The 15,039-nt window shown below is 33.9% G+C and overlaps 1 protein-coding gene and 1 pseudogene across 2 annotated transcripts; both read left to right on the top strand.

The window, feature by feature from the left end:
* Positions 1–29: 29 nt before the first annotated feature.
* Positions 30–4,537, top strand: LOC126631424 (heat stress transcription factor B-2a-like; annotated as a pseudogene).
* A 6,933-nt stretch (positions 4,538–11,470) lies between these two features.
* On the top strand, positions 11,471–13,583 carry LOC126631540 (protein terminal ear1-like). 2 transcript variants are annotated; one of them, XM_050301656.1, is made up of 4 exons: positions 11,471–12,354; positions 12,693–12,812; positions 12,930–13,089; positions 13,215–13,583. In XM_050301656.1, the coding sequence occupies exons 1-4, from the start codon at positions 11,876–11,878 to the stop codon at positions 13,374–13,376; spliced, it is 921 nt and encodes a 306-aa protein (XP_050157613.1). In that variant the 5' UTR covers positions 11,471–11,875; the 3' UTR covers positions 13,377–13,583. The 2 variants fall into 2 exon arrangements, with proteins under 2 accessions (XP_050157613.1, XP_050157614.1); XM_050301657.1 differs by having other exon boundaries at positions 12,930–13,083.
* Positions 13,584–15,039: the final 1,456 nt, after the last annotated feature.

Consider the following 15,039-nt stretch of genomic DNA (forward strand, 5'->3'; position numbering starts at 1 on the left):
AAGATCCACCTCAACATAGAGTAGGTCCTATGCGGGTGTTCGGAACTGCATCCTCAGCTGTAGATGGGGATGAAGATGGATCTCCTACCATTCAAGAAACAATGGTAGAAAATCCGTATGCGGGTGAAGGTTCCATACCTAGGGTTATGGGACAAAATAAGGTTCGAAAATTGAAGGAAAATGGCAAGGCAAAGGATGATATCGCCTTTCAACAAGAAATGACGGCCTCTTTGCGATTAATGGCGGAGCAAAATGTCATTGTCGTGGAAGAAAGGAACCGTAGGCATGAAGAACGTGGCAAACAAATACAAGAAAAGATAGATGATAGGAATATGCAAAGAAACACTTTTGATTACACTCCAATGAGTTAGGCCTCTTTTAATAGGAAAAAGAGGAAAGTTATGGCCCGATAGTTGTTATTTACCTCCGACTATAATCATACAATGGCGGATGATGATGATTCTAAACTTTAAATTTAAGTTGTTGTAGTATTTAAATTAAAATAATAAATTATGTTTGGTCCTATGACCCTTTGAATTTCTTGGTTAGAGATGATTTTTTGTTACAATGCTAAGTTTGGCCTATGGTCCTCTAGCCTCTCGGTTGGAGATGGTAATAAATATGACTTGACATAGTTTAATAAAATATTAATTTCTTGAATAGTTATAAGATTAAAACGAATCATCTGATCATTCTTCAGTACAATATGGTCTTAGGAGTTTGCGCAACATTTGTACGTAATTTATGTTATAAACTTTCGTACGCAAAAAGGCCAACTATAAAAAAAATCATAAATTCTGAAATCAGATGGGGTATGATTGGAAAGTGATAGAAATCACTTCCAAGTGTTCCTGTAATGAAAATCTGCAGTGAGATATTGATAAGGGATGATTGATTTGATTTCTCTTTTATTTTTTAATATTTAATTAGATTTGATTGAAAACTTGAAAGAGATGCTTTAAGCAAAAAAATCGAAAGAGATAACCTCTAATCCTCAAAGAGAACTTTAATGAAAAGTTTTTAATACTGTTTACTTTAACGAAAAATTATATTTTTACACTAAAAAATCAATCTTACTACTATTCATTTTACATTTTACTTTATCTTTATCATTAAAACTCAAAGTTTTCAAACCATTTTTATTAGTTTTCCTTCTTTATAAATCCCCTAGGAGATAAGAAAGAGATATCTCTGAATCTCTTCCACCAAAACTCACGAACAAGTGATTCAAGCCTTTAAAATTTCATCTAACAGCTAAAAACAAAGGCCTCTTTTAAAAGTTATAATAATTTTAATCGTTGGAAGAGATTTGAAGAGGATCTCTTTCCGGAATAGGCCACCCAATACCCTTCCATCCCACATTAAACCCTCCTGATCTCATTTAGCAGTTCGGACTATACTGGCTATTTCATTCGGATATGATAAATATTCATCAGATAGTACTGATTAAATTAATCGCACGTTTAATGATGTATTGGATTAAAAAACTGACTATTTAAAAAATTAAAAGAAAACATAAAATAAAAAAAATTGAAAGAGGAGGGCCAGTGGCTGCATCAGTGCCATAAGATTATCGTCATGGATTTCTCCGAGATTTACCTTTGTTTTCCTAATTTACTGCTCATTTTCGTTGAAATTGTTCAGAATCCTCACCTTCATATGAAATTTGTTTAGTATAATGTTATTTTTTGTCGGTGGTGATCTAAAGCGTGGGTGCGAGCTGGGGTTTAGGCTCCCCAATTTACAAAGATGCAAAACCCATGAAATTGTTTATATTAATGAAGCTTTTGATGAATTTGAGTAGTGAACTTGGACTTTAATTTGTTGCAGCAACATCGTAGAAGAATAAATCTGAGTTTTTCTATTTTATTTTTTCCTACAGTCATCGGTACACCGGGATTGAAACTGTAAAAGTGTTGACGAGAAATATTGCTGAATATATATTGACGACTAGGGAAGGAAACGTGGAGAGGAGGGAGGAAGCAAGAGAGAGAGAAGATAAAAGATCTTTGGGACAGAGAAAGAAGAAGATGAATTGATTCGCCAGAAGAGTAGATGCGCAAAGAAGAAAGAACCTCAGTGCGTTTCTAACCCCGACTAATTAGTACCGAGTTTTTGGAGTGTATTAACTAGCGGGTGTCAACTGTATTAAAAAAGGCTGACCGCATTATTAAGTAGGTGACTATTTATCCGGTAAGGACACCAAATAACCAGTTTTGTATTATTAGTTATATCTGATGCTCTAGACGGTGTGCCAAATATGAGGCATTAGGCTCCATGCCGAGCCCAATTTCTCAATCGGGCAATAATCTATCTATGGGTCTAACTTCTAATTTATGTGACGAAAGGTTGACATTAGCGTGACAATACCATTAGGAATAACATGCAATCTCAACATTATTGTCAGTCTATAATGAGTCTTAGCACATTCCTCCATCATCTTAGCAGAAATAATATTGTTTATTCAAATTTTTTCAATGTATTTTTGTATTTTTGTATTTTGTAGGAAATATCAAATTAAATAAAAAATTCATAATAATTAATTTTTAATTGTGAAAAATGTGAAACAAATATGCAAACGCTCGTGATGGTGTCATCTACATTTTGATGATGGGTACATTGTCGCTTAGATTTTTAAGACTCAAAACTCTCGTCAACAATGTTTTTAGGTGGAGTTGAAAATTCATAATAATTAATTTACAAGTGCAAAAAATGTGAAAAAATTATGCCAATACTCATGATCGCATCTTGTACGCTTTGATAATGATTACATTGTTCTTTGGATAATAGGGTTTAGGGTATGTAGATACTAATTTAATGACAATATATAGATATTACTTGAGTGGCAATGTGATATGTAGATATTTAGTAATTTGGTATGACATTTTTTATTTAGAGGCTAGCATACGGTTTAGGCATAGTACCACGTTGAATTCCTCTAGGTTTCCACCTCTCTTATCTTCTCATAATCTCGATTCTCATTTAACTCATGCATGGGAGAATTGAAGATGCAGTTTGACAATAATATAATAGTTATAATAAGGGAGCGTTAACGAAAAGGGCTTGGGCTAACTTTTATTTAATGAAAAACCACCATAAACTATTATTTGATAAAAAAGGCTTAAATTTTAATCATAAGGACACAAAACTTATCTTTTAGGCCCTACAAAAACTAAAACACACGGGCTCAAAAAAAAGCCCAAACCGGATAACAATTAATATTCCAAAATTGCCCCTAACGGAGCCTATCACAGGCTCGTTAGCCAAACTAACGGTTACAATCCCAAAATCACTCCTCCATCCAACGCCATTACGATCGGCATACCTACCCCTTCAAACCGCACTAAAAAACCGAAACCTCCATTGCTCGAAACCTCAAGTTCTCAAACCAATTTCAACTTCGATTCAAGTTTTCAAACAATAATCTACACATCAAATCCGGAATTCCTCAACCCAAAAACTGCATTTGAAGACGAAAAACTAAAACAATTCAAGATATATATTTGCAGAGTCCAAATTGGAGAAACAAAGCTATGAACCTAGAAATAAGTTGTGTCGGACCGATGGGAATTCTTGAACGATAGCTTTCGGAGAGGCGAGAAGCGACTTCTCTACAAAATACAACGTCGAAAAATTAACCCTCCGCCGCCGCATGTGGCGTCGGTTTGGGCGTTTCCAACGGCAAAACCGATGATCTCCCCGTCGAACTCCGGTGACGAGTAGGTGATGTCTTCGAGTTCGTCGCCGATCAGAGCATCGTCGGAGATTATGGATGAGAACGAGAGGCTAAGGAAAGAGAACATGTAGCTCATCAAGGAGCTGGCGGAGGTAAAGTCCCTCTGCAACAACATCTTCACCATGGTATCGAATTACGCTTGCGCCCAATCGGAGAGCGGTTTCCCGTAGCTAAAACCGCTCGATTTGATGCCCAAGAAACGTTTCTCCAGAAAGAGGGAGAACGAAGAGGAGGAAGAGGCGAGTCCGAAGCTTTTCAGGGTGATGATTGGGGCCAAGCGCGCGAGAGAGGCCGGTGGCGACAACGTAGAGAACGATGAAACCGACTTGCGGCTTTAGCAACCGAACGCTAGCGAGGTTAAATCAGAGCCGTCGGATATTGGTCATAAGGAAACGTCGTGGCTAAAGTAGTGCCACATGGCTAATCAGAGGGTGTGTAATTGATCATCAGTTAGAAGCAACGGTAGATATTAGATGGAGTTGTACTTGGAAGAACCAGGATTGAGGCAAGTGTTAAAAATGGGTTCACGTGCGTCGTCAACCTCTAGGGGGGCCCATTCCCTTCAAGAAGTTTCTTAGACTTTCTTCTCTTTTTGCTTTATGAATTTAGAAATAACACTTTTGTTTTGTCTTCTGCCTTTTGATTTTGCATGATATTCCGCATAGAATCTGATCAAATGTTCCCCACTTCCCACAAAGACAGAAAAAGAAAAAGGTGAAATAATAAATCTACTAGAAATCAAAGTTGGGAAAGACCATATCCAAAGCAATGAATCAATATGAAAGATTTAACGGCTCAAAATTCTTGTGTTCATCGGTAATATAAAATCCTTTTATTTTTGTGTCACCTGATTTTTCAACCTTTCATTGACTATTTCTATAACTGAACACGATTATTATCATTATTTCTTAAACTGAACAGTTGTACTATCACTATTTCTTAAACTGAATACTAACTATTTCGTAAACTGAATATTAATTATTTCGTAAACTTAACATTGACTATTTCTTAAATTGAACCGACTATTTCTTAAAGTGAACACTAGTACAATCACTATTTCTTAAATTAAACACTGATTATTTCTTAAACTGAACGCTGACTATTTCTATAACCGAACACGAGTATTATCATTATTTCTTAAACTGAACATTGGTACTATCACTATTTCTTAAACTGAATACTGACTATTTCGTAAACTGAACATTGACTATTTCGTAAATTGAATCGACTATTTCGTAAACTGAATCGACTATTTCTTAAATTGAACACTAGTACTATCACTATTTCTTAAATTAAACACTGATTATTTCTTAAATTGAACACTGACTATTTCTATAACTGAACACGAGCATTATCATTATTTCTTAAACTGAACACTTGTACTATCACTATTTCTTAAACTGAATACTAACTATTTCGTAAACTGAATATTAACTATTTCGTAAACTGAACATTGACTATTTCGTAAACTGAACCAACTATTTCTTAAACTGAACCTACTATTTCTTAAAGTGAACACTAGTACTATCACTATTTCTTAAATTAAACACTGATTATTTCTTAAACTGAACGCTGACTATTTCTATAACTGAACACGAGTATTATCATTATTTCTTAAACTGAACACTGATACTATCACTATTTCTTAAACTGAATACTGACCATTTCGTAAACTGAACAATAACTATTTCGTAAACTAAATCGACTATTTCATAAATTGATTCGACTATTTCTTAAATTGAACACTAGTACTATCACTATTTCTTAAATTAAACACTGATTATTACTTAAACTGAACACTGCCTATTTCTATAACTGAACACGAGTATTATCATTATTTCTTAAACTGAACACTTGTACTATCACTATTTCTTAAACAGAATACTGACTATTTCCTAAACTAAACATTGACTATTTCTTAAACTGAACCGACTATTTCTTAAACTGAACACTGACTATTTTTTAAACAGAACACCCACTATTTCTAGAATTGAACACATGTATTATCATTATTTCTTAAATTGAACACTGGTACTATCACTATTTCATAAATTGAATATTGACTATTTCGTAAACTGAATTTTGACTATTTCTTAAATTAAATATTGACTATTTCTTAAATTGAACTGTGATACTACCAGGAAGGATATACATGATGGGAAAGAGAAGAGGAAGCTTATCAAGCATTTGAGTGTATCTCATTACCATGATTCCATCTCCTGTTACAATACCCATTAGGAAATTAGGAACCACAAGCTTATGAGCGTGCAAGGCGCACACCAATCCATGTTTAGTTTCAGAAATAGTCAATTTACAAAATAGTGTAATACTGTGTTCAGTTTCAGAAATAGTAATCGAGTTCAGTTTTAGAAATAGTACCCTATTTAGTTTCATAAATAGTCGGTTTAAGAAATAGTGTAGTACTCGTGTCAATTTCAAAAATAGGAACCGCGTTCAGTTTCAGAAATAATATCCATATTCAATTTCAGAATTAATCAATTTAAGAAATAGTGTAGTACTAGTGTTCATTTTTCAGAAATAGTCAATGTTTAATTTTAGAAATAGTATAATACATGTGTTCAGTTTTAACAATAGTGATAATACTAGTGTACAATTTAAGAAAGTGACAATCTCGTGTTCAATGATCAGTTTAAGAAATAGTGTAGTATTAGTTTCAGAAATAACGCCGAAGCTAGAGCCTAACTTTTTGTTCCAATCTAAGTTCCAAGCTCTACAAAATTGATCACAACTAACGCCGTGTACATTTGCACTCTTTTCTTTTGTTTTTTAATATCTCTATATAGATATAATACTAATATTATGTATGCAACTACTACAACATATGCCTGCATTGTGACTGACGGGTAGGAAGAGACATGAAAATTTGAGAAGTGGTGATCGCTATTTATAGATGTGGAGGTCGGCTACAAACCTACTAAGGCTTAGTAGCCAAGTACTTAGCAGCCAAGTAAATATGTCGATAAATGTAGGGTAAATGACTAGGCTTGTGAAGGTATTTGTGTTAACAACATGCCAGCATAATCATCTAAGGAAATCGACACATGCATGAAAACGTGTCAATTAACTAGCAACATCATTGAACAAATGTTGCCACGTTTTGTGTAGGTCTCGCCTCCAAGCTTGCTAGACTTATTCATCCTGCGAATTTACAAAAGATATTTAATACGTTATGTATTTTTTGAAAACGGAAAACGAAAACTGGCGAGGAAAGAAGAGCCACAACAGAGTTCGATAAAAACCAGCAAAGAGAATCAAACCCAGTTGAAGTCGAAATCAGAGGCACCATCGACAATGCTATTATATTCAACTCCAGATTCAAATCCATGGTCGCGGTGGCCAATTGGGACGAAGAGAGCCTTCTAATTGCAAGTCGGGTGGTCGACGATACAGCGGAGAGAGATTTTAAACACAGGAGATGCTCTGTCTTGGACTCCAAGACCCCACCCACAAATTCATCAAGAAGGTATCAAATAATATGGATTATTCAATCTTTCTTGAAAATTATCTTATTCGTCCCGTTGGGATTGAACGATTTGGATTTGGATTTTGAATCTATTGCTTTTTCTGGTTCAGAGTTGGAATCGGAATTGCCAAGATTGAAGGAGATTTGAGGTTATGGATGGTAAACGGACATTAACTTGTAGTCAGGGGCAAAATAGAAAATCCATTGCTTAGGTCATTTTAATTGGGCTGGTTTAGTATTGGGTTTTGTCCTAACCATTAAATAAAGTTAGTACATGATTTTTTTGTTAATATTCAAAGTTTTCAAACCCTTATCATTAGTTTCCTTTTGATTAGTTGCCTGTAACAGGAAAAAAAACATTAAGATCTAAAAGAGGAAAATGGAACAATTAATTAAACAAGACTTTTAAAAGAGGTGGGCGAAATAAATCCAGAGTCGCAATTTTCCTACCAATTTTTCCCAAATATGTTCATTTACAATTTAACCCGACGAAGGCCATAGGAATTACTTTACCAACTTTGTTTCCCAATCATTGAGAAAGTGGTTGATGCAGTTTTAAATAACGATCGATCGTATGCCCTAAAGTAATAGACTTGGTCATAACAAACAACACAGTCACTTAGTACTACGTAGTATTTCTATTTGCTTACAAATAAGAGATTTTAGGTTTAATTCTTGTCAAATGCAAATTTAAACTATATAATTACTAGCTAATTATAAGGCTAAGACCCCCTCCTCCTTAGTATAAATAATATCGTTTGTTAAAAAACACAAATATATACGTACACCCTTTAATTTGCCTGATCAGTTTTTCCGTCAACCCCTCCCTTACCCCAGTAGGATACTACAAGTAGTATACACGATGGGGCGATGTGAGATGAATTCATGCATATTAAAGAAAACGATTGAGAACTGTTCAAGATATAACTATAGGGACTCATACATGACAAGTTTTTTGGTCGGTTAACCATATTCTGAAGATTTGGGATAACCGATATATAATTATTTATGCAAGTGACTCTCTATCACAGTGATGAAAATAAGTGTTTCCTTTGCATCACAGTGTGAGTTTAAATCTCTGTTGGCTCACTAATCTAACACCTAATCTAACAAATAAATCGTTTAACCAAAAAAGAAAGGTATATAATCATTTGTAATATTCTTTTACTACATAAATAAATTGAGATTTTATTTAAAAGAATATTTTACATTTTTTTATCTTGGCTGAAAAGCTACGACGAATTGTAAATTATCGATTTTCAATGGAATTTGTAAATAAAAATGTATATTTCTATCTCTTTTTTTATTATATATTTTTAGAAGGTGGGTTCTGCTAGTCAAATAGAGATAAAAATAAATGAGTTGCAAATTTCATCTTTTTATTGGAAGAAAATTTTCAATGTGCCAGGAATACGATCTGGCACACTAAGTGTCCTAATATAAATTGTTGAATACCTAATAAAAAAAAATTTCAACTATTTGTATTATAACACTTGGTGTATTAGAGTATGTTCTCAACATACTGAAAAAATTTCTCTATCATTAAAGTGAAACTCATATTACATTTCCAAAAATGTAAATATAATTTTTACATCTCAAATTTACATCTCTTTGTTGGAAATGCCCTAATCATCCCGATTACTACACTATATTTAAGAAATTATTGTTACCCCATCAAATAGTTTATAATTACATGCCTTTATTTTACTTATAATGGCTCACTTTTATAATGAACACATGGGTGTGCTTTTCCATCAAACCGAAATTGACTTTAACTATATCATCTAAGCCCCATTTTTATAGGATAGTAATTTCAACGTACTATGTTATATTTCGTGCACATTCTTTATTAATTGTGACCGCTAATTTTACTTGAATTGTTTATAACGGTTACAACTAGAAAGGTGACAATGAGATGAGAAAGGGTTTGTGAAAAGAATTAGCCCGTTTTTATATTTATTATAGAATTATTATGTAAACTTCAAAATAGTTATTACGCACTCTTTTTTAGTGAAAAATAAAGATATACCGTTTAGATTTAATTCTAACCACTTTGCACACCACTTAATTAATACATTTGAGTCTCACTTGTATAAATAAAACGCAAGTCTCTAAACCTCTATTGGAGAGGTGACCAACAAATGTAATTCCAATATTATTTGTCAAAGAAAATAATCAAGGGATATGTAGTTATATTCTAATAACAATTCTGCTTTCTTTTCCATATATTTGACATGATGAGACCTATAAACTACAAGAAACATGTAGGAGCTGAGTTTTTAATGGACTGACTTTGTAGGAACTGGTGTTCTAAGGAACTGAGATCTAATTTATAAGTAATGCTGAGTTTTAGTGAACCCATTCTTGTTACTTGAGAGCATCTCCAATGACTCAAAATTCATATTTGAGTTCAAATATAAGGTAAAGTATCTCAGATGCACATGAGATTTGGTTTCGAGGCAAAGTGATATCCAAATTTGAGTTTCAATATGAGATGGGTTGTTAGTGGAGCCATGCTAACAAGAAAAAAATTTATTAAAAAAATTAGGATTTGAGTATTGAGTCCATTGTTTTCTCTTCCACTGCAAAACCTTAAATCTTAAAACTCAAAATGAGTCCAAGGCCTTCCACAGCGGTGCAAGTGAGTGTGATTATTACATATAGGAATCAAATATCCTGAGTTGATTTCTATAACACTATTGTTACACTATTGTGAGTTCAATTTATTAGTACCACACTCATGAGTTTGATATATTGGTATATCACTCAAATTTTCAGAACTATAGAAGTGTAATTCCTATATGAGTTTAATATATTGGTATTACACTCATTTTTTTGGGTCTACTGTAGACGACTTTATAATTTAAGTCTTTACATTGGAAAAGAAAACCAAAATACATAAATCCACTACCCTTTTTAGACTGAATATAAGAGTTTAGGCTTCAAATCTGAGTCCTTATATTGAAGATGCTCTTAATTTTACACACAAAATTGAACTCAGTTCCAATGGTTCTATATATTTAGTTTCCATACATAATTTAGTTTTTTTTTTCCTTAACAAATAATATTATCTATACTAAAATGATGAGGGAGTGTGTTAAGCCTTACAATAGGCTAGCAATAATATGAATTAAATTCTCCTTTGACACTAAACCGTAGTACTAAGAGCATCTCCAGTGTAGTCCCTAAATATAGACAACCACCGTATAAAATGGGTATAAAACAAATATAGGGACAAAATGAATCTCCAATGGATCGGAAAGTAAGTCCCTAAAGTATAGAGACTCACCGAATACATAATGTTTGTCCTCACATATAGGAATTGTATAAGAACAACCTTAAGTGGAAAACATGCCCACAATCTTGATTATAACTTTTAGTTAATTAAAAAATGGTGAACATAAACAACAAAATGTGCACTTTTAGTAAAAAACGGGACCCACAATCCTGATTGAAGATTTTGCTTTTAATTTCTTTAATTTTCATGCATTTAATTAATTAAAAAAAGGTTAACATAAGTAAAAAAGTGTGTACCTAATCAAATTATCACATAAAACTATAAAAACTTCAAATTTAGGGATTCTACTATAAGGATTCTACTATTAAAGTTAATATTCCTTTAAGGAGAATCTGGTTAAATTGGGTTTGGTTAGTCGGGTTAGGTTGGATTGGGGATGGACAGACAAATGTTAAACCCAACTCAACCCAATCAATGAACAAGTTGAAATTGGGTTGGGTTCGAGCTAGTTATAACTATAAAAAAATCCGCTTGTTCGGGTTTAAAGTCGGATTGGATATGGATGGGTTCGGATTGGCCCAACCCAAGTTGCACCCCTAATATTCATTATATTATAATGACGAAATTAGTATCTATTATATTGTAATACATCAATTAAACGAATATATTTTTAATATTAACGAAGATGAATATAACCGTTAACTGATGACAAATTCGTTATCCGATGAATATGATTATGAATAACATCTAATAGTTAATTTACAGTTATAGATATGATTAATTTTTATGATTATGAAGATAAATATAATATTTTCGTCTTTAAATTGAACCGTTGCCATTCTAAAACGCAAATTTCACTATAATATTTAAAATAATAAAATGATAATTACTCTTATTATTTTCAAACATTTTACCTTCTCGGTGCTTTAGTCTAATGCACAGAAAAAGCAACCCTCTGCAAGCACAAAATCAAGAAAGTCCCTCTCTGTCTCTCTGTCTCCCTCTCTGGCTCTCTCTTCCCTCTGGGCCTCTGGCTCTCTGATATCTCTGTCTCAGAGGGCTCTCTCGTCCCTCTGTCTGTCTGATATCTCTGTCTCAGAGGGCTCTCTCGTCCCTCTGTCTGTCTGATATCTCTGTCTCAATGTTACGCCGCCAATGCCAAATGAGATTTGTCTTGTATTATTGCATTGGCCGAGAACATTTAATGCATGAGCCATGACTAGTATACGTGAGGTTCAATTTTCATCATTTCGGAGATCCCATATCCAGATATGTTAAAACAAAACCCTAATCTCTTCTTCAATCCCCACCGTTGAATTCATCAGTTCACTTCTACTTTATATACAACCCTCCTCTTCCTTCATTTTCAGCTCACTCAAATCCGAAAAAATCTCGTTCCTCTCTTCTCAGTTTTTCAATGGGTTCGAAAGCTCTAAATCCTAAGGCTCAGCCTTTTTTCTTGAACCGTTTTCAGACGCCTTATCTTCCTGCTTGGCCTGTATGCGCATATCGAATCGTTCATCAGCCCAGATCCTTTTTTTGCCAACTGAACTTGGTCCAACCCAACCCAACTACAAAAAGGGTGCCGAGAAAGAGTGTTGAGAGTAAGAGGAATTTTGCTGCACCAAGGTCCAGAAACCCTTTGAAGAAGCTTGAAGATGAGAACCATGTAGTGGGTGCTCCTAGGGTTCTCGCCTGGGTGCCCAAGAAAGATCTGCCGGCTGGGAAGAGGTATACAGCGTCGTATCGGCAGATAAAGAAAGATACTGTGCGCGGCTGTGATGATGGCGGTGGCAGTGGCGGTGGTTGTGTAATTCCGTTTCCTGCAAGTCCTGATCTGGAAATTAGCTCCGGTCCTACCACGATCATGATAAAAAACATCCCAAACCAATTTCAGTAAAAACTCTTTATGTTCCTGGTTTTTTGGTTGGTCAAATTACTGTTCTTGGTTTTGGTTTTATTTTTCTTTGGTTATTTTCCGTACAAGCAGTAACTTTAGTGTTCGGATTTAACGTTAAGGTTCGGTTCTTTTTACTTTATCATAGCTTGTAAGAAGGAAGTAACTGTTTTGTCTTCCTATCCTTGAATCCTTTTGTGTTAGAAACAAGACGCAAGACGCAAGTTTTTTTCTGGGGGAACATGAAACAGAGATATAAGTTTATATACTGTTTTTTTATTTTTTTATTTTGTAAATCTGGTCATACAGAAAAGTCAATAATATATATACTGTGCAGGAGGTGTGATTTGCTGACCGTCCTGAGAAATCACTGCCGTGATGAGAACCTACAGGCTTGCACCGAAGGTGTTACCACGAAATCTGAGTTCGATTTTGTTTATCTTCCAATGGATTTTAAGTAAGTTTAAAATGTTCAGTAACTGTCATTTTATGTAAGTTTAAAATGTTCAAAAACTGTGTTTTAATTAATTAAATTGTAAAAAAATTGCTAATCTGTGTCCTTTTATCCCTGTAGGCAATTTTGGAACCACAAGAGGACTGCCAATCTGGGCTATGCCTTTGTTAATTTCACCAGTTTTACTGCTGCAAAGAGATTTTACAAGAAGTTTCACAATGAACAATGGAAGGTCCGCAGCAACAAGAAAACATGTGAAATCACTTGCGCTAAGGTTCAGGTTGACGTTCTACTCTTTTACTGGACCGGTTTTTTATTTATATATAGTTTCGAATGTTTTATTTGCTGGTTTGAAATCGACTGATGTTATTGAGCTTTGATCATTTTGGTTTTGACGTGTTGTAGGGGCTCGAAGCACTGAAGAAGAACTTTGAGAGTAAAGTGTTTAGGTGCCACTCGGAGGAGTATTTGCCTGCGGTGGTGGAACCTCCATGTGACGGTGTTCTGCAGCAGCCCAAAGTCACTTCGGTGGGGACACGTGTAGGGTTGCCCTTTGTAGATTATTGATAGGGTGAGAAGTGAGAGATGTGATGGTAGAGTGTGAGGAGAGAGTAGATGGGATGACCTGTGTTTTCACTCTCCCTAGCTTGAGTACTCTAATTAGCACTTCTGATTTGGTTGCAATATCTAGGGTGAAGTGAAAACATAGAGTTTATGATCATGACTAGTCTTGTTTAGTAGTTTATTTTCTTCTCTTAAGCTAAGTTTTAATTAGCATGCATGTGTGATGTTAATCTCGGATTTCCTTAATAATTTTTTCTAAGTTTTTATGTTTCATGTAGTTAAATAGTTTCTTAAATTTTCTTAATCTCGTCTTTTCCATAGTCTAAAATATCCATAATATTCTTATATTTCCATCGAAATTTCCGTGTTTTTGGACTACCGATATTTTCGATATCATTGATATTTTAGATCTTGCTAAGTCATTCATGTATATTACCATGCAATGTATAAAATGTAAAATATTATACTAATTCATTATATATAAATGATTATGGTGTGTGTAAATTTCTTTCATTAATTACTACATATTTTTTATACTTACAATATTTGCTAGCTCGCTATATAATCAACTTAAATTAGTTATATTTATCATGCAATGCATTTCTTTTCAATTTTTTGTGATAAACTAATAAATAATTGATTAAATAAACATGCAAAGTTTCAGTAAAAAATTTCAAGTTTTTCTTATAATTTTCGTGATTTTTATTCAATTTTTATCGATATCAATAATATCCTGATATTTTTATTGAAATTTTCGTGTTTTTGGATTACCGATATTTCAGATATTATCTATATTTAATATGTTGGTCTTTTCAAACATATTTTAAGGAATAAGTTATAAAATTAATTGAATTATAAAGGAGAGAAGGGTCGGTTGAAATTTGAGCCCTCTTCCCTCGATGGCATGCATATTTCCCATAGAAAAATTAAGGTCAGAAGACGAGAGAGCTATCATTCCTTAGTATAATGTGAAGCCAAGGGAGAGCGTCATACACGGCGCCCCAAACTGGAGTGAAGCAAATTTGGGTAAGCTTGACGTTGAGCTTGTTGCAAGAAATATCAATATGACAAAAAATAAAGGATAAAAAACTGTTTACTACCCTCATGTTTTGTGGTTTTCAACATTTAGTACATTAAGTTTTTTTCGTCTCAGATTCATACCTAAAGTGTAAATTTTGGAACAGTCTCATACATCTGTTAGTCAAACTGTTAAATCTGCCGTTAATTGTGACGTGGCGCCCATGTGGACAATGATTGGACGCCACGTGTTATCCACATTTTTTTTTCTTTTTTTTTCTTCTTTTTTCTTCTTCCTTCTTCTTCTGCAACTTTTTTTTTCTTCCTCCTTCTCCTTCCTCCTTTTTTTTTCTTCCTCATTCTCCTTCTTCCTTTTTTTTTCTTCCTCATTTTCCTTCTTCCTTCCTCCTTCCTTCCCCTTCTTCTCCTTCTTCCTTTTTCTTCCTTCTCATTCTCCTTCTTCTTCTTCTTCTTCCTCCGAATATGGAGAAGATGAAGGTTTTTTTTTTCTCTTCTTTTTCCTTCTTCTTCTTCTTCTTCTTCTTCTTTCTCCTTCTTCTCCTTCTTCCTTCTTCTTGCTCCAAATCTGGAGAAGATGAAGGTTTTTTTTTCTTCTTTTTCTTCTTCCTTCTTCTTCTTCTTCCTCCAA

This window comes from Malus sylvestris, chromosome 8, assembly GCF_916048215.2.
Source record: "Malus sylvestris chromosome 8, drMalSylv7.2, whole genome shotgun sequence".
Classification (NCBI taxonomy): domain Eukaryota; kingdom Viridiplantae; phylum Streptophyta; class Magnoliopsida; order Rosales; family Rosaceae; genus Malus; species Malus sylvestris.

What these genes read in the sequence shown, in the direction of transcription:
- LOC126631540 (XM_050301656.1), top strand. Translation starts at nt 11,876, where the DNA reads ATGGGTTCGAAAGCTCTAAATCCTAAGGCTCAGCCTTTTTTCTTGAAC. An exon ending in AACATCCCAAACCAATTTCA is followed by an intron (nt 12,355 to 12,692) that starts GTAAAAACTCTT and finishes TATACTGTGCAG; the next exon opens with GAGGTGTGATTTGCTGACCG. An exon ending in TATCTTCCAATGGATTTTAA is followed by an intron (nt 12,813 to 12,929) that starts GTAAGTTTAAAA and finishes TTATCCCTGTAG; the next exon opens with GCAATTTTGGAACCACAAGA.